This window comes from Amblyraja radiata, chromosome 2 (genome assembly GCF_010909765.2).
Source record: "Amblyraja radiata isolate CabotCenter1 chromosome 2, sAmbRad1.1.pri, whole genome shotgun sequence".
NCBI lineage: Eukaryota > Metazoa > Chordata > Chondrichthyes > Rajiformes > Rajidae > Amblyraja > Amblyraja radiata.
This window is the reverse complement of record NC_045957.1, coordinates 122,396,205-122,420,745: the sequence shown is the minus strand read 5'-3', so window position 1 is coordinate 122,420,745 and position 24,541 is coordinate 122,396,205. Positions and strand designations below refer to the sequence as shown.

The 24,541-nt window shown below is 46.2% G+C and overlaps 1 protein-coding gene across 5 annotated transcripts in view; it reads right to left on the bottom strand.

Annotated features, from left to right (window-relative positions):
- Positions 1–24,541, bottom strand: part of dnajc13 (DnaJ heat shock protein family (Hsp40) member C13) — a 211,203-nt gene that overhangs the window by 90,580 nt on the left and 96,082 nt on the right. For 3 of the 5 annotated variants that reach the window (XM_033014726.1, XM_033014750.1, XM_033014760.1), the window contains exons 19-26: positions 19,225–19,320; positions 16,886–17,029; positions 14,440–14,457; positions 11,205–11,287; positions 7,125–7,278; positions 2,925–3,028; positions 1,683–1,842; positions 727–789 (exon numbers count right to left, since the gene is read on the bottom strand). In XM_033014726.1, the coding sequence (XP_032870617.1) occupies positions 727–789; positions 1,683–1,842; positions 2,925–3,028; positions 7,125–7,278; positions 11,205–11,287; positions 14,440–14,457; positions 16,886–17,029; positions 19,225–19,320 (822 nt within the window). The remainder of the gene's footprint in view (positions 1–726; positions 790–1,682; positions 1,843–2,924; positions 3,029–7,124; positions 7,279–11,204; positions 11,288–14,439; positions 14,458–16,885; positions 17,030–19,224; positions 19,321–24,541) is intronic. The other 2 variants (XM_033014734.1, XM_033014744.1) reach the window with 2 other exon arrangements.

Genomic DNA, 24,541 nt, shown 5'->3' with positions numbered 1-24,541 from the left:
TACTAGTTACATCCTCGAAAAATTCTATAAGATTCGTCAGACATGATTTACCTTTCATAAATCCATGCTGACTTTGTCCAATGATTTCACCACTTTCCAAATGTGCTGCTATCCCATCTTTAATAACTGATTCTAGCAGTTTCCCCACTACCGACGTTAGACTAACTGGTCTGTAATTGCCCATTTTCTCTCTCACTCCCTTTTTAATAAGTGGGGTTACATTAGCTACCCTCCAATCCTCAGGAACTACTCCAGAATCTAAAGAGTTTTGAAAAATTATCACTAATGCATCCACTATTTCTGGGGCTACTTCCTTAAGTACTCTGGGATGCAGCCTATCTGGCCCTGGGGATTTATCGGCCTTTAATCCATTCAATTTACCTAACACCACTTCCCGGCTAACCTGGATTTCACTGAGTTCCTCCATCTCATTTGACCCCCGGCGAAGGAAATAGGCGAAGGAAATAGGCGACGTTTCGGGTCGAGACCTTTAAAAATGCTGTTGAAACTCAACGGGTGAGGCAGCATCTATGGAGCGAAGGGTCTCGACCCAAAACGTCACCTATTCCTTCACTCCATAGATGCTGCCTCAGCTGCTGAGTTTCTCCAGCATTTTTTCTACCTTCGTTTTTTCCAGCATCTGCAGTTCCTTCTGAAGTAATAACTATGTCCTGCTTTTCACACAATTAGCCAGGTAACAATTTAGAAATGGAGATATTTCCTCACCTTGTTAAGAATCAGTTTGTTGAGAAAAAGAATGAGTCGATCCCTCTCGAGTTTGTCCGTACACTGCAAAAACAGAACATTAATGTCAGCTGCTGTTTACTTTGCAACTTCAACGTGAAATGCAAACGGAGCTATCGGGTCGCCTGCAGTTATTTCAAACACCACATCACCTTCTGCACAAAATGATGGACAATAGACAATAGGTGCAGGAGTAGGCCATTCGGCCCTTTGAGCCAGCACCGCCATTCAATGGTTGATCATCCCTAATCAGTACCCCGTTCCTGCCTTCTCCCCATATCCCCTGACTCCGCTATCTTTAAGAGCCCTATCCAGCTCTCTCTTGACAGCATCCAGAGAACCGGCCTCCACCTCCCTCTGAGGCAGAGAATTCCACACACTCACAACTCTCTGTGAGAAAAAGTGTGTCCTCGTCTCCGTTCTAAATGGCTTACCCCTTATTATTAAACTGTGGCCCCCGGTTCTGGACTCCCCCAACATCAGGAACATGTTTCCTGCTTCCAGCGTGTCCAAACCCTTAACAATCTTATACGTTTCAATAAGATCCCCTCTCATCTCATTTATTTATGTTTCCACAACACACATGCCCCAAACCATTTGTTTAAGAAAGAACTGCAGGTGCTGGAAAAAAAATCGAAGGGTAGACAAAATGCTGGAGGAACTCAGCGGGTGAGGCAGCATCTATGGAGAGAAGAAATAGGCGACGTTTCAGGTCGATGCTGCCTCACCCGCTGCGTTCCTCCAGCCTTGTTTGCCTAAACCCATTTGACATTTTTACAAAGGACAACAATACAAGCTTGGGACACAGTTAATTTAGTCCAATTTCACCCTGAGGCAGAACGGTTTCAGGGCAACTCCAGGGCTAAGTTTGCCCCATGTACAGTTTCTAACAGACGAGCTAAGCTATGAAGAAAGTTCAAAGGATTTGAGGCGCTCACCCTGTCCAGCATTCCGACAATGTATTTGGTATCACTGAAGGGTCCTATCTCCTCATAGCATTTGCCGTAGACAATGGCCAAAGCTTGTAAACATAAACACTTCATATTCACTTTCGGGGTAAGCAGGAAGCGATGATACAACTCATTGAAAAATTCATACCTGCAACAAATGCACACATTGAAAAGGGATTAGCGAGAGGGAAAAAACACTAAAGCAAAAACACCATTTTAGAGCTTTTATTATTCCTTGGAGCGCAGGAGAATGAGGGGTCTTCTTCTTCTGGCGAATGAAACATAAATAAACCAAAGGAATGGTTAGATCCCGAGCCGGGTGTTGAGCAGCCTGGTTGTTGTCTCTGTGTCAATGTCTGCCGGGCCCTGAGCTCCATTTGGTCTATTTCTATTTCTGTGCAATTCTCTGCTTTCAAGAGAGAGTTAGATAGGGCCCTTAAAAATAGCGGAGTCAGGGAATATGGGGAGAAGGCAGGAACTGATTGGGGGTGATCAGCCATGATCGAAGGGCCGAATGGCCTACTCCTGCACCTATTTTCTGTGTTTCTATGTTTCTATGACATTGAATGGCGGTGGTGGCTCGAAGGGCCGAATGGCCTACTCCTGCACCTATTGTCTATTGTCTATTGGTGGGTGGTGGAACAGGCACCCAGAGATGACATGTTTGGCTGTCTGTTGTTCTGCTCCACATTCACAGGCTGGGTTCTGGCGGAGCCCCCATCCCCACAGGCTGGCATTGAAACGCCCAACTCCAGTACCAAGTCTGTTGGGCTTCACCCATGCTCCTCTGGGGAGGTCAGACCCTGGACAGCTTTTAACTGGTGAAGAGATGTAGCTGTGTAATGGAGATGAGGTTGCCTTCCACTCCTGCGGAAGGGGTGATCTTATAGAGGTGTATAAAATCATGAGAGGAATAGCTCGAGTAGACGCACAGAGTCTCTTGCCCAGAGTTGAGGAATCGAGGTCCAGGCGACATAGGTTTAAGGTGAGGAAGCAAAAATTTAATTGGAATCTGAGGGGTAACTTTTTTTGACGCAAAAGGCGGTGGGTGTACGGAACGAGCTGCCAAAGGAGGTCCTATCGCAACTTTTAAGAAACATTTAGACAAATACATGGATAGGATTAGTGTAGATAGGACATGTTGGTCGGTGTGGGCAAGTTGGGCCGAAGGGGACGTTTCCACACTGTATGACTTTAAACAAAGACATGTGTAAATGCAGTGAGGCTTACGATCTCTTGATGGCACCAGTCTCCTCATTCTCCCCTTCTTCCAGAAGCAGGCGCAGATAGTAATCCCCGATTTTGATTTCATCCACGAGGCAATCGTACTTAACCTGAGTAAGGAAAACACTAGGTAGTCGCTGGAAGACAATGCAAGGTAGAAACAGCACTAGATCATCACCACAGGCCTGCGTGATGTCAACCTTACAGCCAACAGGAATACAACACGACAGAGAGAAACAAAGAACAATAGACAACAGACAATAGGTGCAGGAGTAGGCCATTTGGCCCTTTGAGCCAGCTCCGCCATTCAACGTGATCATGGCTGATCATCCCCAATCAGTACCCCGTTCCTGCCTTCTCCCCATATCCCCTGACTCCGCTATCTTTAAGTGCCCTATCTAGCTCACTCTTGAAAGCATCCAGAGAACCTGCCTCCACCGCCCTCTGAGGCAGAGAATTCCACAGACTCACCACTCTCTGTGAGAAATGCGTTTCATCATCTCCGTTCTAAATGGCTTACTCCTTATTCTTAAACTGTGGCCCCTGGTTCTGGACTCCCCCAACATCGGGAACATGTTTCCTGCCTCTAGCGTGTCCAAGCCCTTCACAATCACATATGTTTCAATGAGTTACCCTCTCATCCTTCTAAACAACAACCTCCATTTACACCATTTAGCTTAGAGATACAGAGCAGAAGCAGGCCCTTCGGCCCGCCGAGTCCGCGCCGACCCACGATCCCCGCGCATTAACACCATCCTACACGCACTAGGGGCAATTTTTTTACATTTATTTCAAGTAAATTAGCTTACAACCCTGTACGTCTTTGGAGCGTGGGAGGAAACGCACGCGTGGGGAGAATGTACAAACTCAGTACAGACAAGCACCCGTGGCCAGGATCGAACCCGGGTCTCTGGCGCTGTGAGGCAGCAACTCTACTGCTGCGCCACCAAGCCGCCCATCCTCGAGATTCTGACCATTGGCCGATGATTTTAAATTCGATTTTAAATTTAAATATACATCAAAAGACTCCGGAAACAAGAATACAACACAGAGAGAAAGAAAGAGCAATATCTCTAGGAAGGAACTGCAGATGCTGGTTTACCCCGAAGATAGACACAAAATGCTGGAGCAACTGGGCTGGACAGGCAGCATCTCTGGAGGGAAGGAATGGGTGACGTTCTGAAGAAGGGCCTCAACTCGAAACGTCATCCATTCCATCTCTCCAGAGATGCTGGCTGTCCTGCTGAGTTAAGAGCTTCGAGATACAGCGCGGTAACAAGCCCTTCGATGCACCGACTCTGTGCCCGAGCACCGATTCCCAAACACTAACGCTATCCCACACACACGAGGGACAATTTTACATTTATACCAAGATAATTACCCGACAAACCTTGTACGTCTTTGGAGTGTGGGAGGAAAGCAGAGATCCCGGAGAAAACACACGCAGATCACGGAGAGATATTTCTTTAGTCATAGGGTGGTGAATCTGTGGAATTATTTGCCACAGAAGGCTTTGAAGGCCAATTCAATGGATATTGTTAAGGCAGAGATAGATACGTACGGATGTCAGGCGTTATGGGGAGAAGGTATGAGAATGGGGTTGAGAGGGAAAGATAGATCAGCCATGATTGAATGGCAGAGTAGACTTGGTGGGCCGAATGGCCTTATTCTGCTGCTAAAACTTAAGAAGTGATCCAAAGGGCTGTACTATAAATATGTGGCCGCATTGGTTTTACCCCTCCTAGGTTTTAGAATGGCCCTGATGGGAGAATGGTAGGTAGAGCAGGCAGTGAAGAGAGCTAATGGCATGTTGGCCTTCATTGGGAGAGGATTTGAGTATAGGAGCAAGGAGGTCCTACTGCAGTTGTACAGGCCCCTGGTGAGACTACATCTGGAGTATTGTGTGTAGTTTTGGTCTCCTAATTTGAGGAAGGTAATCCTTGCTATTGAGGGAGTGCAGTGTAGGTTCACCAGGTTAATTCCTGAGATGGTGGGACTGTCATATGATGAAAGAATGGAGCGACAGGGCATGTATTCACTGGAATTTAGAAGGATGAGAGGGCATCTTATAGAAACACACAAAATTCTTAAGGGATTGGACAGGCTAGATGCAGGGAACATGTCCCCCATGTTGGGGGAGTCCAGAACCAGGGGTCACAGTTTAAGAATGAAGGGAAGGCCATTTAGGACTGCGATGAGGAAAAGCTTTTTCAGCCAGAGATTTGTGAATCTGTGGAATTCTCTGCCACAGAAGGTAGTGGAGGCCAATTCACTGGATGTTTTCAAGAGAGATAGATTTAGCTCCTAGGGCTAACAGAATCAAGGGATATGGGGAAAAAGCAGGAACGGGGTACTAATTTTGGATGATCAACCATGATCACATTGAATGGCGGTGCTGGCTTGAAGGGCCGAATGGCCTACTCCTGCACCTATTGTCTATCGTCTATTGTCGATAGTGTATCCGATAAAAGGATACTGTACATCCTTTTATTCTGAGACTACGCCCTCTGGTCCTAGATTTCCCTAGACTAGTGGAAACATTGTCTCCACATCCACTCTAGCCAGGCCTTTCACTATTCAGTAAGTCTGAATGAGGTCCCCCCCTCATCGTTCTAAACTCCAGCGAGTACAGGCCCAGTGCCATTAAATACTCAACTTCTACAGATACGCCGTCAAAAGCATTTTATCGGGATGCATCACAGCACGGTTTGGGAACAGCTCCATCCAAGACCGCAAGAAATTGCAGTGAATTATGGACGCAGCCCAGACCATCGCACAAAGCATCCTCCCTTCCATTGACTCCATCATAGCAAAAGGATTTGAGTATAAGAGCAGGGAGGTTCTACTGCAGTTGTACAGGGTCTTGGTGAGACCACACCTGGAGTATTGCGTACAGTTTTGGTCTCCTAATCTGAGGAAAGACATTCTTGCCGTAGAGGGAGTACAGAGAAGGTTCACCAGACTGATTCCTGGGATGGCAGGACTTTCATATGAAGAAAGACTGGATAGACTCGGCTTGTACTCGCTAGAATTCAGAAGATTGAGGGGGGATCTTATAGAAACGTACAAAATTCTTAAGGGGTTGGACAGGCTAGATGCAGGAAGATTATTCCCGATTTTGGGGAAGTCCAGAACAAGGGGTCACAGTTTAAGGATAAGAGGGAAGTCTTTTAGGACCGAGATGAGAAAATCATTTTTTACACAGAGAGTGGTGAATCTGTGGAATTCTCTGCCACAGAAGGTAGTTGAGGCCAGTTCATTGGCTATATTTAAGAGGGAGTTAGATGTGGCCCTTGTGGCTAAAGGGATCAGGGGGTATGGAGAGAAGGCTGGGATGGGATACTGAGTTGGATGATCAGCCATGATCATATTGAATGGCGGTGCAGGCTCGAAGGGCCGAATGGCCTACTCCTGCACCTATTTTCTATGTTTCTATAAGCTGTTTTAAAGCAGCCACCCAGAGGGACAGAGGCAAGGCCAGCAGCATAATCAAGGACCAGTCGCACCCCTGGTCACTCCCTCTTCTCCCCTCTCCCATCAGGCAAGAGGTACAGAAGTGTGAAAACGCACACCTCCAGATTCAGGGGCAGTTTCTTCCCAGCTGTTATCAGGCAACTGAACCATCCTATCACCAACTAGAGAGCGGCCCTGACCTCCCATCTACCTCATTGGAGACCCTCGGACTATCTTTAATCAGACTTTCATGGACTTTATCTTGCACTAAATTTTATTCCCTTTATCCTGTATCTGTACACTGTGGACGGCTCGATTGTACAGTCATTCCGCCAACTGGATAGCACGCAACAAAAGCTTTTCACTGTACCTCTGCACACGTGACAATATGAAACTAAACTAAAGGAGGAGAAAGAGCGAGGCGGTGAGAGGAAAAGAGGAAGGAATTTGACATGCACTGTTATCACACAAAGGGTTCATAAAAGGGAATACAATAAGAGGCATTGTAGATAGACACAGAGTGCTGGAGTAACTCCAGGTTCAGGCAACATCTCTGAAGAAAAAGGATAGGTGGACTTTTGGGTCCAGACCCAACCCGAAACGTCACCTATCCATGTTCTCCACAGATGCTGCCTGACCCGCTGAGTTACCCCAGCACTCTGTGGCTATCTTTGGTGTAAACCAGCATGTGCAGTTCCTTTCGACACAAGAAATATTGCACGAGGTTTGAACAGAACAGCTATTTTCTCTTACCTCAAACTCCTGGTGATTCCATGAGATGACACTGGCACTGCCCAGCTCCCTGTCGATGTTAAACGCTCTCATCTCCGCTTCAAAAGCATCTCGCAATTCTTCCCTCGTTTTATAATTCCAGATTAAGTTAGATTTGGCATGGTCCATCTGAAATCTGGTGGCATTTAAGTAACATTTCCTCAAACAAAATTGCAAAGAAATGCTATCTAGATTTTTACAGCATAACTAGTCCAAGTTTGGTCCCCTCAATGCGCGGTTGCGGGGGCGGCGGCCTGTGGCATCACACACTAAGCACCCCCCACACAAACCACCCCCCTTGATATTATAGAGGACGGGGGGCGAGGAGGGATAGACAAAGGAGTGGTGTGGACGGGGGGTAGAGGACGGGGGGGTAGAGGACGGGGGGGAGGAGAGGTCGGGGGGTAGAGGTCGGGGGTAGAGGTCGGGGGGTAGAGGTCGGGGGTAGAGGTCGGGGGGTAGAGGTCGGGGTAGAGGTCGGGGGTAGAGGTCGGGGGGGAGAGGTCGGGGGGAGAGGTCGGGGGGTAGAGGACGGGGTAGAGGTCGGGAGGTAGAGGACGGGGGGTGTACAGGACGGGGGGTGGGGTTGAGGACGGGGAGAGGATGGGGGGAAATAGACGGGGGGAGAGGTCAGGGGGGTTAGAGGTCGGGGGCTGAGAGGACGGGGTACAGGTCGGGGGCTGAGAGGACGGGGGGTAGAGGTCGGGGAGGTAGGGGGGTAGAGGATGGGGGTAGAGGTCAGGGGGGGATAGGACGGGGGTGGAGAGGACGGGGGGGTGAGGACGGGAAGAGGTCGGGGGGTAGAGGTCAGGGGGTGGAAGTCAGGGGGTGGAGGCGGAGGAGGAGAACGGGGGGGTTGATGGTCGGGGGGAGTCGAGCGCTACGGGGGGCGAGAGGCCGGGGAGAGGAAGGGAGGGGAGTGAGGACGGGGAGGTAGAGGACGGGGAGGGTAGAGGTCGGGGGGTTAAGAGGTCGGGGGGTAGAGGACGGGGAGGGTAGAGGACGGAGGAGGGTAGAGGTCGGGGGTAGATGGTCGGGGGGTAGAGGACGGGGACGAGGTCGGGGGTAGAGGTCGGGGTAGAGGTCGCGGGTAGAGGTCGGGGGTAGAGGTCAGGGGAGTGGACGGGGGGGTACAGGAGGCGAGGGGAGAGGACGGGAGGGGAGAGGACGGGGGGGTAGAGGTCGGGGGGGGAAGAGAACAGGGGCTTAGAGGACGCGGGGGAGTGGAAGGGGGGGGACGAGGACGAGGGGGAGAGGTCGGAGGGGTGACGAGGGACGGTGGCTGAGAGGACGGGGGGGTAGAGGGTCCGGGGGACGGTGGACGGGGGGTAGAGGTCGGGGGTCAGGACGGGGGGGACGGGGGGGGTCAGGACGGGGGGAAGATGGTGGGGGAGAGAACGGGGGAGAGAAAGGGGGTAGTGGTCTGGGGGGTAGCGTACCGGGGAGTGGACGGGGGGTAGAGGCGGGGGGGGGAGAGGTCGGGGTGTAGAGGTCGGGGGGAGCTCACGGGTGGGAGAGGAAGGGAGGGGAGAGGACGGGGATAGAGGTCGAGGGCTAGAGGTCGGGGGAGATAAAGGGAGGGGAGAGGATGGGGGGGAGAGGATGGGGGGGTAGAGGTACGGGGGGTAGCGGATGGGGGGGGGGAGAGGAGTGGGGGGTGAGACACGGGGGGGGAAAGGACGGGGGAAAGAGGAGGGGGGGGGAGGAGGAAGGGGGGAGAGACGGGGAGAGGAAGGGAAGGGAGTGAGGTAGGGGGGTAGAGGTCCGGGGGGAGCGAGGATGGGGGGGGAGAGGTCGGGGTTAGAGGTCGGGGTTAGAGGTCGGGGGGAGTGGCACGGGGGGGAGAGGAAGGGGAGAGGATGGGAGGAGAGAGGACAAGGAGGGTAGAGGGGGGGGGGGGGGGGGGGAGAGGATGGGGGGAAGTGGACGGGGGGAGAGGACGGGGGTGAGAGGTCGGGGGTGAGAGGTCGGTGGGGTGAGAGGTCGGGGTGAGAGGTCGGGGGTGAGAGGACGGGGGGAGAGGTCGGGGGTAGAGGTCGGGGGTAGAGGTCGGGGGTAGAGGACGGGGTGAGGATGGTGGGTGAGGACGGTGGGTGAGGACGGTGGGTGAGGACGGTGGGTGAGGACGGTGGGTGAGGACGGGGGGGGGAAGAGGACGGGGGGGGAGAGGACGGGAGAGGAATGGGGGGAGAGGACGTGGGAGAGAGGACGGGGGAGAGAGGACGGGGGAGAGAGGACGGGGGAGAGGAGGGGGGGAGCGTTGGTCCCGTCCTCTCAACGCGGGGTCGGGGGGGGCGGACTGGTACAACAGTCGATGGGCCGTCTGGTACAACAGATAACCAGCCTGTGCACGTTATCAAGCCGCGGCATTCTCTCTCTGTCTCTCTCTCTCTCTGTCTCTCTCTCTCTCTCTCTCTCTCTCTCTCGAGAATTTTCAGCAGTGTTTTACATCATGTTTGCAGCATCTGCTCACTTCCAGTCAGGTCATTTTATCTTCCACACAGATCAGCCACAATTAACAAGATGTCAACACCATCCCCGGGCGTGACCACGGGCCCTCCATGTTGAAACATCCTTATTCTGTTCCTTTATCCCACCCGAGCAGGGAGTTGAGGCAAGTGCTAATAATGTTTAATGTTTAATAAACACTTGGACAGGTCCATCAACAATAGACAATAGGTGCAGGAGTAGGCTATTCGGCCCTTCGAGCAAGCGCCGCCATTCACTGTACAATCCACAATCAGTACCCCGTTCCTGCCTTCTCCCCCATATCCCCTGACTGCACTATCTTTAAGAGCTCTATTCAATTCTCTCTTGAAAGCATCCAGAGGATTAGCCTCCACTGCCTTCTGAGGAAGAGAATTCCACAGACTCACCACTCTCTGTGTGAAAAGGTTTTCCTAATCTCCATTCTAAATGGCTTATCCCTTATTCTTAAACAGTGGCCACTGGTTCTGGGCTCCCCCGACATCGGGAACATGTTTCCTGCATCTAGCCTGTCCAAACCCTTAATAATCTTATATGTTTCAATAAGATTCCCTCTCATCCTTCAAAATTCCAGAGTATACAAGCCCAGCTGCTCCATTCTATCAACATATGACAGTCCCGCCATCCTGGGAATTAACCTGATGAACCTACGCTGCACTCCCTCAATGGCAAGAATGTCCTTCCTCAAATTTGGAGACCAAAACTGCACACAATACTCCAGGTGTGGTCTCACTATGGCCCTGCACAACTGCAGAAGGACCTCTTTGCTCCTATACTTAACTCCTCTTGTTATGAAGACCGACATGCCTTTTGCTTTCTTCACTGCATGGGATATGGGCCAAACAGAGGCAGGTGGGACTAGTGTAATAGACAATAGACAATAGGTGCAGTAGGCCATTCGACCCTTCGAACCAGCACCGCCATTCAATGTGATCATGGCTGATCATCCCCAATCAGTACCCCATTCCTGCCTTCTCCCCATATCCCCTGACTCCGCTATTTTTAAGAGCCCTATCTAGCTCTCTCTTGAAAGTATCCAGAGAACCTGCCTCCACCGCCCTCTGAGGCAGAGAATTCCACAGACTCGCCACTCTCTGTGAGAAAAAGTGTTTCCTCATCTCCGTTCTAAATGGCTTGCCCCTTATTCTTAAACTGTGGCCCTTGGTTCTGGATTCCCCCAACATCGAGAACATGTTTCCTGCCTCTAGCGTGTCCAAACCCTTAACAATCTTATATGTTTCAATGAGATCCCCCTCTCATCCTTCTAAACTCCAGAGTGTACAAGCCCAGCCGCTCCATTCTCTCAGCATATGACAGTGTAGATGGGACACGTTGGTCGGTGTGGGCGCAAGTTGAGCCGGTTTTCACGCCGTATCACTCTACCGCTCTCAGCTTCTTCAATCAATGGCAAAAGGGAAACGGTGTTTTAGTTGCAAATGCAGCAAGATGCCAACAAGAGCATTTTACAATAGCGACAATCTTCTTCGACACAAACGCCATGGGGGTGAGTGAAGACAGCAATGATTTACACACTCTACATAATGCCCCGGTAAGTACAAAACATGAATGCCTTACTTGTAATAGAAGAGATCCCAATTTGCTGCTATTTTAATCCTCTGTCGTCTTTTTCGTAAAACAACTGGTTTTTGATTGGGGTTCTATAAAATCCAAGAGAAACTTCAATGAATGAGACAACACGGATATTGACACTAAACGGTTCACAATTCGTGGATGCGTGTTACACAAAACCCCAATCATCTGGTGTGGCCGCATTAGCACTTAGTATTTGAAATTATATCTTTGCAATTTCATTTTCTGAAAAGGACAAATGATCCACACGGAACAGGAGCAAGATTATTAAACACGAGACATGCAAGCCTGAGGATAGTGTAATGCAGCATTAGTATTTTGTTTTTAAATTCATAGTTTTAAAGTCAGAGTCATCGTAGCAGCACGTAAACAGGCCCGTCAGCCACATTCCATCAAATGCCCACTTAGTGAAGAAGCAATCACTCAACTTTTACAAATTGTCCCTGGCATCTTCTAATTTTAATCGGGACAAATGTGGTTGAGGCGTTTACTAGCCAGAATGGACCAGGATCTTTAGCTTAGTTTAGAGACAGATGGCGGAAACAGGCCCTGCTGCCCACCGAGTCCGCCCCGACCAGTGATCCCCGCACATTAAAGGGCCTGTCCCACTGTACGAGCTAATTCAAGAGCTCTCCTGATTTTTAAAACAAATCAAACATTTGGTAAGCACGTAGAATGTACGTAGCGGGTACGTCGGAGCTCGGGACGTCTCTTAGCGGCTCGTAACGCTAACGGCAGGTACTCGGGAAACGCGGTAAGCTCGGGAAGACTCGTGAAGATTTTTCAACATGTTGAAAAATGTCCACGAGAGCCCCGAGTACCTACGAGCGGCCATTACCGTAATTCTCCGAGTTCGAATCAGGGGAAACTCAGGAGAACTCTTGAATTACCTCGTACAGTGGGACAGCCCCTTAATACTATCCTATATACACTGGGGACCCAAGCCAATTAACCTACAAACTTAAATAGAAACATAGAAAATAGGTGCAGGAGGCGGCCATTTGGCTCTTCGAGCCAGCACCGCCATTCAATGTGATCATGGCTGATCCGTGCCTGCCTTCTCCCCATATCCCTTGATTCCACTAGCTCCTAGAGCTCTATCTAACTCTCTTTTAAATTCATCCAGTGAATCGGCCTCCAAATTCACAACTCTCTGGGTGAAAACATTTTTTTCTCATCTCAGTTTTAAATGGCCTCCCCTTTATTCTAAGACTGTGGCCCCTGGTTCTGGACTCCCCCCCCCCCCCCCCCAACATTGGGACCATTTTTCTTGCATCTAGCTTGTCCAGTCCTTTTATAACTTGTACATCTTTGGAGTGTGGGAGGAAACCCGGAGAAAACCGTGGAGGAAGGAGCTGCAGGTGCTGGTTTACACCGAAGATAGACACAAAATGCTGGAGTAACTCAGCAGGACGGGCAGCATCTCTAGATAGAAGGACCGGGTGACATTTCTTCAGACTGAAGAGTCTTGACCCGAAACGCTACCCATTTCTTCTATCCAGAGATACTGCCCGTCCCGCTGAGCTACTCCACACGGTCACGGGGAGAACGTGCAAACTCCATACGACAGCACACGTAGTCAGGATCGAACCCGGGTCTCTGGCGCTCTGAGGCAGCGACTCTACCGCTGCGCCACCGTGCCGCCCCGTTCTGAACAAGCTTCCTTGACTATTGGGGAAAACAATTTTCCGAAAAGGAGACAGTATTCTATTTAAGAAACATTTCCAAAAAATTCAACGGGTCGAATGGGTCTTGAAGGAACTGGAGTGGGAGTTCTATTACAATTTCCTTTGCGGAAATCTAATCAATATGTCCGTATCCTTCGCTGATTGTAACATTCCTCCGACTCCAGGACCTTTGTTTGCTGAAGAGAGAACAAATGCTCTGGGTTTCTCATGATGGTTATTCTAGAACGGCTTTCACAGTGGTCAGTTCAAAAACAACGTTTGATTAAAAACCTTCACATTGGGATATTTAAAGCAAAACAAACTTATCCCAGAGAACAAGGTCACAAAATTGGCCGCAGTTTAGTTCAGTGGCGTAGCGTGGAAACGAGCCCTTCGGCCCACTCAGTCCATGCCGACCATCGGTCGCCCGTTCACTCTCGTTGTGGTATCCCATTCCCTCATTCACTCCCTGCAGACCGGGGACAATTTACGGAGGGCCAGTCAACCTACAAACCCGCACGTCTCTTTGGGATGAGGGAGGAAACCGGAGCAGCCAGAGGAAAGTCACGACATTCACACACACAGGGCCGGATTTACCTATAAGCTAGACAAGCTTAAGCTTAGGGCCTCGAGGTTAAGGGGGGCCTCCAGCCAAGGCAGAACACCTACCGTTCAACTCTGGGCGGGCCCCCCTCTTTATCTCTCTTTCTCTCTCCATCTCCTCCCGCTATCCGTGTCCGGGCCGCCGGGCTCCGCTCGCTCCTCATCCGCCGGCACGGCAGGCCGCCTTGCACATGCGCATTGCTGCGGCCTGCACGTCCTCCCCCCTGCACATGCGCACAACCACGGCCCGCACATCATCGGCCGCCCTGCGCACGCGCACTGCAACGGCAACTGGTCGGCGCTGGGTACTTTCTCCCTCGCTTTGAATTGTGGGAGATTTGGCCGCCATGGCTATCCGGTCGCTGCCTCGCCGCCAGCGCTGAAAACGAACGCGGAGGGGGCCTCACAAGTGGAACAGCTTAGGGCCTCTCTTCATCTAAATCCGGCCCTACACACACACACACACACACACACACACACGTGCAAACTCCGTACAGACAGCACCCGAGGCGAGGATGGACCCCTGGTCTCCAGGCACTGTGAGGCAGCGACTCTACCACTGGATGAAGCGGGCAAAGCCGACCGGTCCGAGTTACGGCAGTTACTGAAGGTGGGTGGGGCAGCGGCAACAGGCAGAAAATGACATTGGGGGGAAAAACAAGTGGTTGTAAGTAGAAACACTTTGTGATAAATGCCTCTGTGTTAAATTAGAAAGCAGTTGAAGAAGAAGTTAATGTCAATCTGCCTATACCAACGTGGTCCCAAGCAACACCGGTCAATAAGGCAGAATTTGATGAGATAGGAAGAGTTTTTTTTTTAAATCACCAGGTTCAAAAAGTGCAGGCTGCAGGAAGGCCCAGGCCAATCTAGAGAAAGCCACCGCACCAAGTGTCAGACACTTCACGTTAACATGCACAAGCACAAGCCAATAAAAAGCAGCTCATACTCACCAGATTATTCCTATCCTGCTTTTGAATCAAGAACAATGGGAGGGAAAAACAAAATTAAACTCTCAAAGCAGGAGGAAACCAAACACTGTAAACAGAGGCCGTCAATACTTGCAAACAAATCTGAAATAAAATTTGCTGATGTACAACGGCTCAGTTCAAAATTTCATGCATTCTTCTCTTTGCATATTAAGCTAAAAAAGTTAAACATAGAAAACAGGCGCGGGAGTAGGCCGCTCGGCCCTCCGCCATTCAATATGATCATGGCTGATCACCCAAAATCAGTACCTCGTTCCTGCTTTCTCTGCAAATCATTCCGTTAGCCCTAAGAGCTAAATCTAACTCTCTTGAAAACATCCAGTGAATTGGCCTCCAGTGCCTTCTGTGGCAGAGAATTCCACAGATTTACAACTCTCTGGGTGAAGAAGTTTTTCCTCGTCTACGTTCTAAATGGCCTGCCCCTTATTCTTAAACTGTGACCCCTGGTTCTGGACTCCCCCAACATCGGGGAACATTTTTCCTGCATCCAGCCTGTCCAATCACTTAAGAATTTGATATGTTTCTATAGGATCCCCTCTCATCTTTCTAAATTCCAGTGACTACAAGCCCAGTCGACCCATTCTTTCATCATATGACAGTCCCGCCATCCTGGGAAATAACCTGGTGAACCCACGCTGCACTGCCTCAATAGCAAGGATGACCATCCTCAAATTAGGAGATCAAAACTGCACACAATACTCCAGGTGCGGTCTCACCAGGGCCCTGTAGACAATAGACAATAGGTGCAGGCGTAGACCATTCGGACCTCCTGCTACAGAAGTACAACTGCAGTAGGACCTCCTTGATCCTATACTCAGATCCTCTCGCTTTCTGTAAGATCCCGGTACCGTTGGGCTCCTCACAGAGGCCGTGACCACTGTTGGTCCGGCAACATGGATAATCCGGAAAGGCTCTGGAAAAACCAAAGGTGCCGGAAAAACGGTGGTGGTATGTCATAGATGGATACAGTGTGGAAACAGGCCCTTCGGCCCAACTCGCCCACTCCGCCCACAATGTCTCAGCTACACTAGTCCCACCTGCCTGCGTTTGGCCCATATCCCTCCAAACCTGTCCTATCCATGTACCTGTCTAACTGTTTATTAAACGATGGGATAGTCCTAGCCTCAACTACCTCCTCTGCCAGCTCGTTCCATACACCCACCACCCTCTGTGTGAAAAAGTTACTTAAATGGTAGAGTAGACTCAATGGTCCAAGACCCGATGACCCCAGATCACATCACTGAGGACGCGTCCCAGCGCATCTAGAAGATGTATCTTTCACACAGAGATACAACGTGGAAACATGCCGACACAAAATGCTGGAGTAAACACTAGCACTATCCTACACACACTTGGGACTATTTACAAATTTTACCCAAGGCAAATAACCTGCACATCTTCTGTGGAATTCTCTGCCTCAGAGGGCGGTGGAGGCAGGTTCTCCGGATGCTTTCAAGAGAGAGCTAGATAGGGCTCTTAAAAATAGCGGAGTCAGGGGATATGGGGAGAAGGCAGGAACGGGGTACTGATTGGGGATGATCAGCCATGATCACAGTGAATGGCTCGAAGGGCCAAATGGCCTACTCCTGCACCTATTGCCTATTGTCTATCTTTGGAGTGTGGGAGGAAACTGGAGCAAACCCGGAGAAAACCCACGCAGGTCACGGGGAGAACATACAAACGGAGTGACAAATAAACTTGACTTGACTTGAACATACAAACTCCGTCCAGATAGCACCCGTAGACAAGATCGAACCCGGATGTCTGGCGCTGTGAGGCAGCAACTCTACTGCTGCGCCACCGTGCCGAGCCTCAAGATTCCAGTATCTGCAGTTCCTGTATCCTCCATTATGCTCAGTGTATTGCAAAGGTGCTTTCATTTAACTCAAGGGGTGATAATTGTGAGGGGATGGATCTGACACCCAGGACACTGAATGGTTTCACACAGTGGGATATGAACTTCCAGGAACCGAGCTTGGCTTCAAGTAGGAAAAGGACAACTCTGGAGTGTTATGTTAGGCCAGAATTAGGCCATTCGACTCACCAAGTCTACTCCGCCATTCAATCATGGCTGATCTATTTTTACCTCTCAACCACCATTCTCCTGCCTTCTCCCCACAACCCTTGACACCCGCACTAATCAGGTTCCTATTAAATCTTCTCCCCTTCACCTTAAACCCATGTCCTCTGGTCCTCGATTCCCCTACCCAGGTCGAGAGACTCCGTGCGTCTACCCGATCCATTCCTCTCATGATCTCATACACCTCTATACGATCGCCCCTCGTCCTCCTGCGCTCCAAGGAGTAGAGTCCCAGCCTGCTCTACTTCTGCCTATAGCTCGGTCCCTCCAGCCTGGGCAACATCCTTGTAAATATCCCCCACGCTGCTATCACCAGGAGAGTCCGCTCACCTCTTTTTGAACGATGCCCATTCTATCCCTCCAGTGCAATAAAAGCAGATCCACTTTCTCTTTGGCAAATTTCTCCACCTCCTTCGCTGCCCTTCCAGCGCGACGCTGCCACTCGGGAACCTTGCCGACTTTCCCGTACTGATCCTGGCGAGGTTTAAAAAAAAAATACAAACCGAGGAATTCACAACACACCAGAAAGAGAGAATGCTTCCAAATGGTCTGCATTTAAAAAAAATCCAAAATCAGAATGGATCAAATGATGGGAGACTATAGTTTTACAAGAGGCAGAGAGGCTCAAAGATTAAGGGCGTGTTTGTTGGAGGAGAGCGATTGTCGCATTGCAAACACTTCCTAACCTGAACAGGGGAGGAAACCAGAGCACCCGGAGAAAACCCACGCAGGTGACAGGGGAGAACGTACACGCTCCATACCAAGACTGCACCCGTGGTCAGGATTGAACCCAGGTCTCTGGCACTGTATCGCTGCACCACCCCCTATGAGATAGTTTAAAGCGGCGATTCTCAACCGGGGCTCCCTGAACGCGAAGGCTTGGCGAGAGGTCACTAGGGGCCCTGCGAGAGGCCGCTAGGGGTTCCACGAGAGGCCGCTAGGGGTTCAGAGAGAAATTATGATAAATAGGCTAATCGTATCTAAATGCATTTTTGAGTCATTTTTGGGTTTAATTTCACATTCGTAATTTTATTATACACGTCCGGCATATTTAACGACGTCATATTTAGCGACGTCTATACGGCGCCACCGTGAAACGGCCTTTAGCGGTACGAGACTTTTTTTTTCCATTGTAAATAAACTTGAGAAAAACGTAAGTTTTTTTTTTGCTTAAACCAGTTATCAAAAAAATATATAATGTTTGCCTTATGAACTTTAAGTTTATGAAAGAGAAAGAACGAGATTAATAAAGATATATAATAATTTTTGTGTCGGGGGGGTTCCCCGAGACATGGAAATTATTTCAAGGGTTCCGCAAGTGTGAAAATGTTGAGACACGCTAGGTTAAAGTGTCGGAAGGAACAGTCAACGCTGGTATATACCAGAGGTGCTTCTACAGAAATGACGGAGGAAGCATTTTATTGGGATGCATCACAGCTCGGTTTGGGAACAGCTCCATCCAAGACCAGAAGAAATTGCAGCGAATTGTGGAGAATTCAGAAATCGTGCAAAGGGACTTGGGAGTGCTGGTGCAGGATTCCCAACAAAGTTGATTTGCAAGTCGAATCGGTAGTAAGGAAGGCAAAGGCAATGCTGGCATTTATTTCGCGAGGACAAGAATCCAAAAACAGGGATGTAATGCTGAGCCATTAGGATATAGTGAGCAGTTTTGGGCCCCATATCTGAGGAAGGATGTGCTGGCTCTGGAGAGGGTCCAGATGGTGTTTACAAGAATGATCCCAGGAATGAGTGGGTTAACGTATGATGAGCGTTTGACGGCACTGGGCCTGTACTCGCTGGAGTTTAGAAGAATGAGGAGGGACCTCATTGAAACTTACAGAATAATGAAAGGCTTGGATGTGGTGACGATGTTTCCACTAGTGGGAGAGGCTAGGACCAGAGGATATAGCCTCAAAATAAATGGACGCACATTTAGAAAGGTGATGAGGAGGAATGTTTTCAGTCAGAGGGTGGTGAATCTGTGGAATTCTTTGTCAGACGGCTGTTGAGGCCAATTTTTAAAGGGGAGATTCACAGATCCTTGACAGACACAAAGTGCTGGAGTAACTCAGCGGGTCAGGCAGCATCTCTGGAGAACATGGATAGGTGACGTTTCACAGAGTGCTGGAGTAACTCAGCGGGTCAGGCAGCATCAGTGGAGAACATGGATAGGTGACGTTTCACAGAGTGCTGGAGTAACTCAGCGGGTCAGGCAGCATCTGTGGAGAACATGGATAGGTGACGTTTCACAGAGTGCTGGAGTAACTCAGCGGGTCAGGCAGCATCTGTGGAGAACATGGATAGGTGACGTTTCACAGAGTGCTGGAGTAACTCAGCGGGTCAGGCAGCATCTGTGGAGAACATGGATAGGTGACGTTTCACAGAGTGCTGGAGTAACTCAGCGGGTCAGGCAGCATCTCTGGAGAAAAGGAATGGGTGACGTCTCAGGTCAAGACCCTTCCTCACACTGTGAGTCGGGGAGGGGGAAAAGAGAGATATAGATGGTACTAAGGACCAAGGCCCTTGACTGAGAGGTCCAGGTATCAACACATTCTGGTGTCTTTGAGCATCCACCTCACAAGGCTTCCTCCCCTCCACTGCTTCAAGATGTTTTCTCACAGAAAGGAGCATTTCATTTTTTGCAACATTTTGTAAACAAACAGACTTACTGCCGCAATTTTTAGATTGTCCCTGATGTGCATCCTGTCAGTCTCTCTATCTGGTACCTGCTCCGTGCTATCCAGGTAGGCCAATAAGCCTGTTGGCTGAAAAATTAGCAATGATTAACTTTAGGTGCAAAATTATACAAAAATACCAAATCGTTTCCACAAAAGTACAAAAATATAAATACAGACAGCAACAAACAGAATGTTACGAAATCTCAAATCACAGGTCTTGGCCAAAGTGACAAGTGATTCTTGCAGACAAGTAACATGATTTGGAGATATAGCGGGGAAACAGGCCCTTCAGCCCACCGAGTCCACGCCGACCACGTTAAAACTATCCTATACACACACTATGGGACAATTTACAGTTCTTACCAAGCCAATCAGCCTACAAACCTGTACGTCTTTGGAGTGTGGAAAGAAACCGAAGATCTCGGAGAAAAACCACGCAGGTCACGGGGAGAAGGTACAAACTCCGTACAGACAGCACCCGTGGCCAGGATTGAACCCGGGTCTCTGCACCGCCCCTATGAGATTTAAAGGCTAGGAAGGAGCTGCAGATGCTGGTTTAGACTGAAGTTAAGACACAAAATTCTGGAGTAACTCAGCGGGACGGGCAGCGTTTCATGGAAAGGGTGACGTATCAGGTCGAGACCTGATTGATAATTTAAGTTCAAACCTAAAGCACATTTTAATCATATCTGTGCAGAACTGTCTACAGTGCATCGATCAGTGCACTTTGGCCTTCCACACCTGTACACTGCTGCACACAAGTACATAGTTCACTGGAGTGGCAGATTAGCCTCAACCTTTTTGGTCACATCTTCAAAAAACAAATTAAGACACGATATCCCATGTACAAAACTAACCGTACAGAATAGTGGAAGGCTTGGATGGAGTGGATGTGGAGTGGATGTTTCCATTAGTGGGAGAGTCTAGGACTAGAGATCACAGCCTCAGAATTAAAGGACTTTCTTTTAGGAAGATGAGGAAGAATTTCTTTAGTCAGAGGGTGGTGAATCTGTGGGATTCTTTGCCACAGAAGGCTGTGGAGGCCAAGCCAGTGGATATTTTTAAAGCACAGATAGATAGATTCTTGTTTAGTACGGGTGCCAGAGGCTATGGGGAGAAGGCAGGAGAATGGGGTTAGGAAGGAGAGATAGATCTGCTATGATTGGTTGGCAGAGTAGACTTGATAGGGCCAAATGGCCTAATTCTACTATTACTTATGACCTTATGCCGACCAACCCTAATCAGCCCAACTATTTATTTGATATATTTTTTTATTAAAGATAATCAATTACAATGCTTCAAACAACTTTATATCAAATTAATTCAATTTGCATTAAGTAAAACACTAGTAATACTTATCTACTATTTTTTTAGAAATAATGATAGAGAAAGAATAGAACAGTTATAAATCATTAAGAGAGTGATTAAATAATAATTTGATTATATATAAGAAAGAAAAGAGAAACGAAAAAAAAAAAAAAAATTTGAGTAACCACAATATGTATTATTAATAACACTACTACAAGTGATAGTATCAATAAAGACATATATGTTAATTCCAAAAATGAATTATTCTCACCAAATCCCGCAGGGTGCACGCCGAGCTGTGTTGCCAAGAACAGCTACTTCTCTAAATACTGTATATATGGAGACCATATCTGTTCAAAAGAATTATACTTGTCCAATAGGACAAATCTAATTCTTTCCAGATGTAACGTCTCCATCATCTCTGTTGCCCACATTTTGGTTGTGGGGGATAATGTTCCCTTCCAAAATTTCAATATGATTTTTTTCCCAATTATCAAACAGTAATCAAAGAAATTTCTTTGATTTACTGTAAGTGATAGATGTAAATCCGGAATTCCAAATATTATTAGCTTTGGGTTAGGGTCCAATTTAACTTTGATGACTTCAGAAATAACTTTAAAAATTTCTGTCCAGTAATAATTCAATTTAGGACATGTAACGAAACTATGTATTAAATTTGCCTCTGCTTTCTTGCACTTATCACAAATAGCGGAGAGATTCGGAAAAATACTATTTAATTTAGTTTTCGAATAGTGTAACCTATATAATACTTTAAATTGTATCAGTATATGTCTGGCGTTTAATGAACACCGGTGTATTCGTTGTAGACTTTCTTCCCAGTTTTCTTTTGTTATAGCCAATCCCATTTCATTTTCCCATGCTTGACGATATGTTTCCGTTATTGGATTCTCCTTATCCAAAATGATGTTATATATATAGGCTATTAATTTTTCTGTATTTGGATGTAAATTAAACAGTTCGTCTAACAATCCTGCTTCTTTATTTTTATAATCTTGTGTATTGGATTTAATATAATCTCTAATTTGTAAATACCTAAACAAATGTTGTGGAGACAATCCATAAATATCTTGTAACTCCTGGAATAAAAGAAATTTTCCTTTTCTATAAAGGTGTTCTATCCTTGTAATTCCTAAATCATCCCATTGTTTAAACCCCCCATCTAATATAGCAGGTTTAAACAATGGGTTATTCATAATTGGTCATCTAAATGAGAGATTATCCAAGTGTAGAGTCTTAACTATTTGTTTCCAAATACGTCTATTATTATATATTATTAGGTTGTCTTTATAATATTTTTTTTGTACTTCCGTTGGTGCAAAAATTATCGAACCTACATTGAAAGGTAGACAGTCTTCCTTTTCTATATTTAACCATGTCGGTTCATGATCCATATTTACCCACCAGAAATTCATATTCTTAATCTGAACAGCCCAGAAATAATATAAAAAGTTTGGAAGTGCTAATCCTCCATTTATCTTAGCTTTGCATAGATGTTTTTTATTTATTCTGTGATTTTTATAATCCCAAATAAAACTATTGACAATATTATCAATTTTTTTAAAAAAAGTTTTCGGAAGAAAAAAGGAATAGCCTGAAACAAATATAACAACTGCGGTAGAAATACCATCTTTATGGCACTTATTCTACCAATCATGGATATAGGAAGTGTTTTCCAATATAAAATATTTTTTCTAAGTTTATCTAATAGTTGAGGATAGTTGGATTTTATTAATGAGTTATGAGTTTTAGTTACGTTAATCCCTAAATATTTAAGTTTGTCTGTAACTACTTTTAATGGGTATTGTTGTAATGTATTTAGATTTATTCCTGTTATTGGCATAATCTCGCTTTTATCCCAATTAATCCTATACCCAGAAAATGCACCAAACTTAGTTATAATGTTTAGCAGGTTGGGAATACTAATTTCCGGTTTTGTAATGTAAATTAAAACATCATCTGCATATAAAGAAATTTTATTAATTGTTGTATCAGTATTATAGCCATATATTTCAGGTTCAGATCTAATTTTTTCCGCCAATGGTTCTATCACCAATGCGAACAATAAGGGTGATAACGGACATCCCTGTCTGCATCCCCTAGAGAGTTTGAATTTGGCTGATAAAATTTGGTTAGTCAAAATTCTTGCCATAGGATTCGAGTATAAAATTCTTACCCATTTACAAAATCTATCCCCCAATTGAAACTTTTCCATTATATTAAATAAATACATCCATTCCACCTGATCAAACGCTTTTTCTGCATCTAGTGATATAACCGCTAGTTCCGTATCTCGTATTCTTTTTGAATATATAATATTAAACAAACGTCTGAGATTATGGGATGAGTAACGTTTTGGGATAAAACCTGTTTGATCATAATGTATTAATTTAGAGATCACTAAACTTAATCTCCTAGATAAGACCTTAGTTAATATTTTTTGGTCTGTATTTAAAAGGGCAATCGCTCTATATGATCCAGGATCTTCCAAATCCTTATCTACTTTAGGGATGAGTGTAATTGTGGATTCATTTAAAGATTCTGGTAATTTTCCTTGGTCATATGCATATCTATACATTATTTGTAATCTTGGGGAAATCAGATCTTGAAATTTTTTATAAAATTCTGCACTCAGGCCATCTGGGCCCGCTGCTTTTCCGTTCTTTAGCGAACTAATTGATTCTATAATGTCTTTTACTGTTATTTCAGCATTTAACAATTCTCTACCTTCCTGATCTAAGCTATTGATTTGACATTCTTGTAAAAATATTTCCATACTATCTGTTTGTCCTGTTAGTTTTGACGAATAAAGATTTTTATAATATTGTAAAAATCTATCATTAATATCTTTTGGAGTAATTAATATATTTCCATACTCAGATCTAATTCCGTGTATCATCTTCTCATCTTCTAATTTTCTAAGCTGTCGTGCTAGTAATTTTTGTGGCTTATCTCCAAATTCAAAATACACTTGCTTAGTTTGTTGAAAAAGTTTAATCACTTGATTAGAATATATTTTATTTAATCTATATTTTACTGATGCAATTTTATTACTTAACTCTTTGGAAGGCTGTTTTATATTTTCATTATCTAGACGTTTTATCTCATTTTCTAAATTTTGTTCTATTTTTCGATTTTCTTTATTGAGATGTGCTTGTGCGGATATTATTGCGCCACGCATGAATGCCTTAAATGTGTCCCAAAATAGTGATGGAGAAGTTTCAGGATTATCATTAGTTTCAAAAAATAATTTAATCTGATCCATCACATATTTACAACAGTCATTGTCCTTTAATATCTGAGGGTTAAATCTCCAGGTAGTAGTTTTATTAGATATATCTTTTAATTTTATCTTAAATGTTAATGGCGCATGATCCGAGATGATAATATTATGATATTTTGCATCATACGTAAAAGGAAGTAATTTAGAATCTATTAAAAAATAATCTATCCTCGAATAGGTTCCATGTACGGGCGAGAAAAAGGAATATTCTCGTCCGGATGGATTATCTAACCTCCAGATGTCTTTAATATTAGATGTATTGATAAAAGCATTTATGAATTTACTTGATTTCGAGGCGGCTTTCCTTTTTGCAGATGATCTATCTAGATAGTTATCTAAAGTACAATTTAAATCACCTCCAATTATTAAATTGTGTTGAGTGGATATAGGAATATTATTAAATATTTTCTTAAAAAATAATGGATTATCAAAATTAGGGGCATATATATTCATTAAAATTACCTTTTTTGAATATAATTCCCCTGTAATTATTACATATCTGCCTTCTTTATCCTCTATAATAGAACTTTGTATGAAAGGTATACCTTTGCGAATAATTATTGCAACTCCTCTAGATTTATGAATAAATGTAGAATGATACACCTTAGAAATCCATTTAGCTGTTAATCTATGTTGAGCATCTTTTTTAAGATGAGTCTCTTGAAGGAAAATGACATCTGTCTTCAATCTGTTCAACTG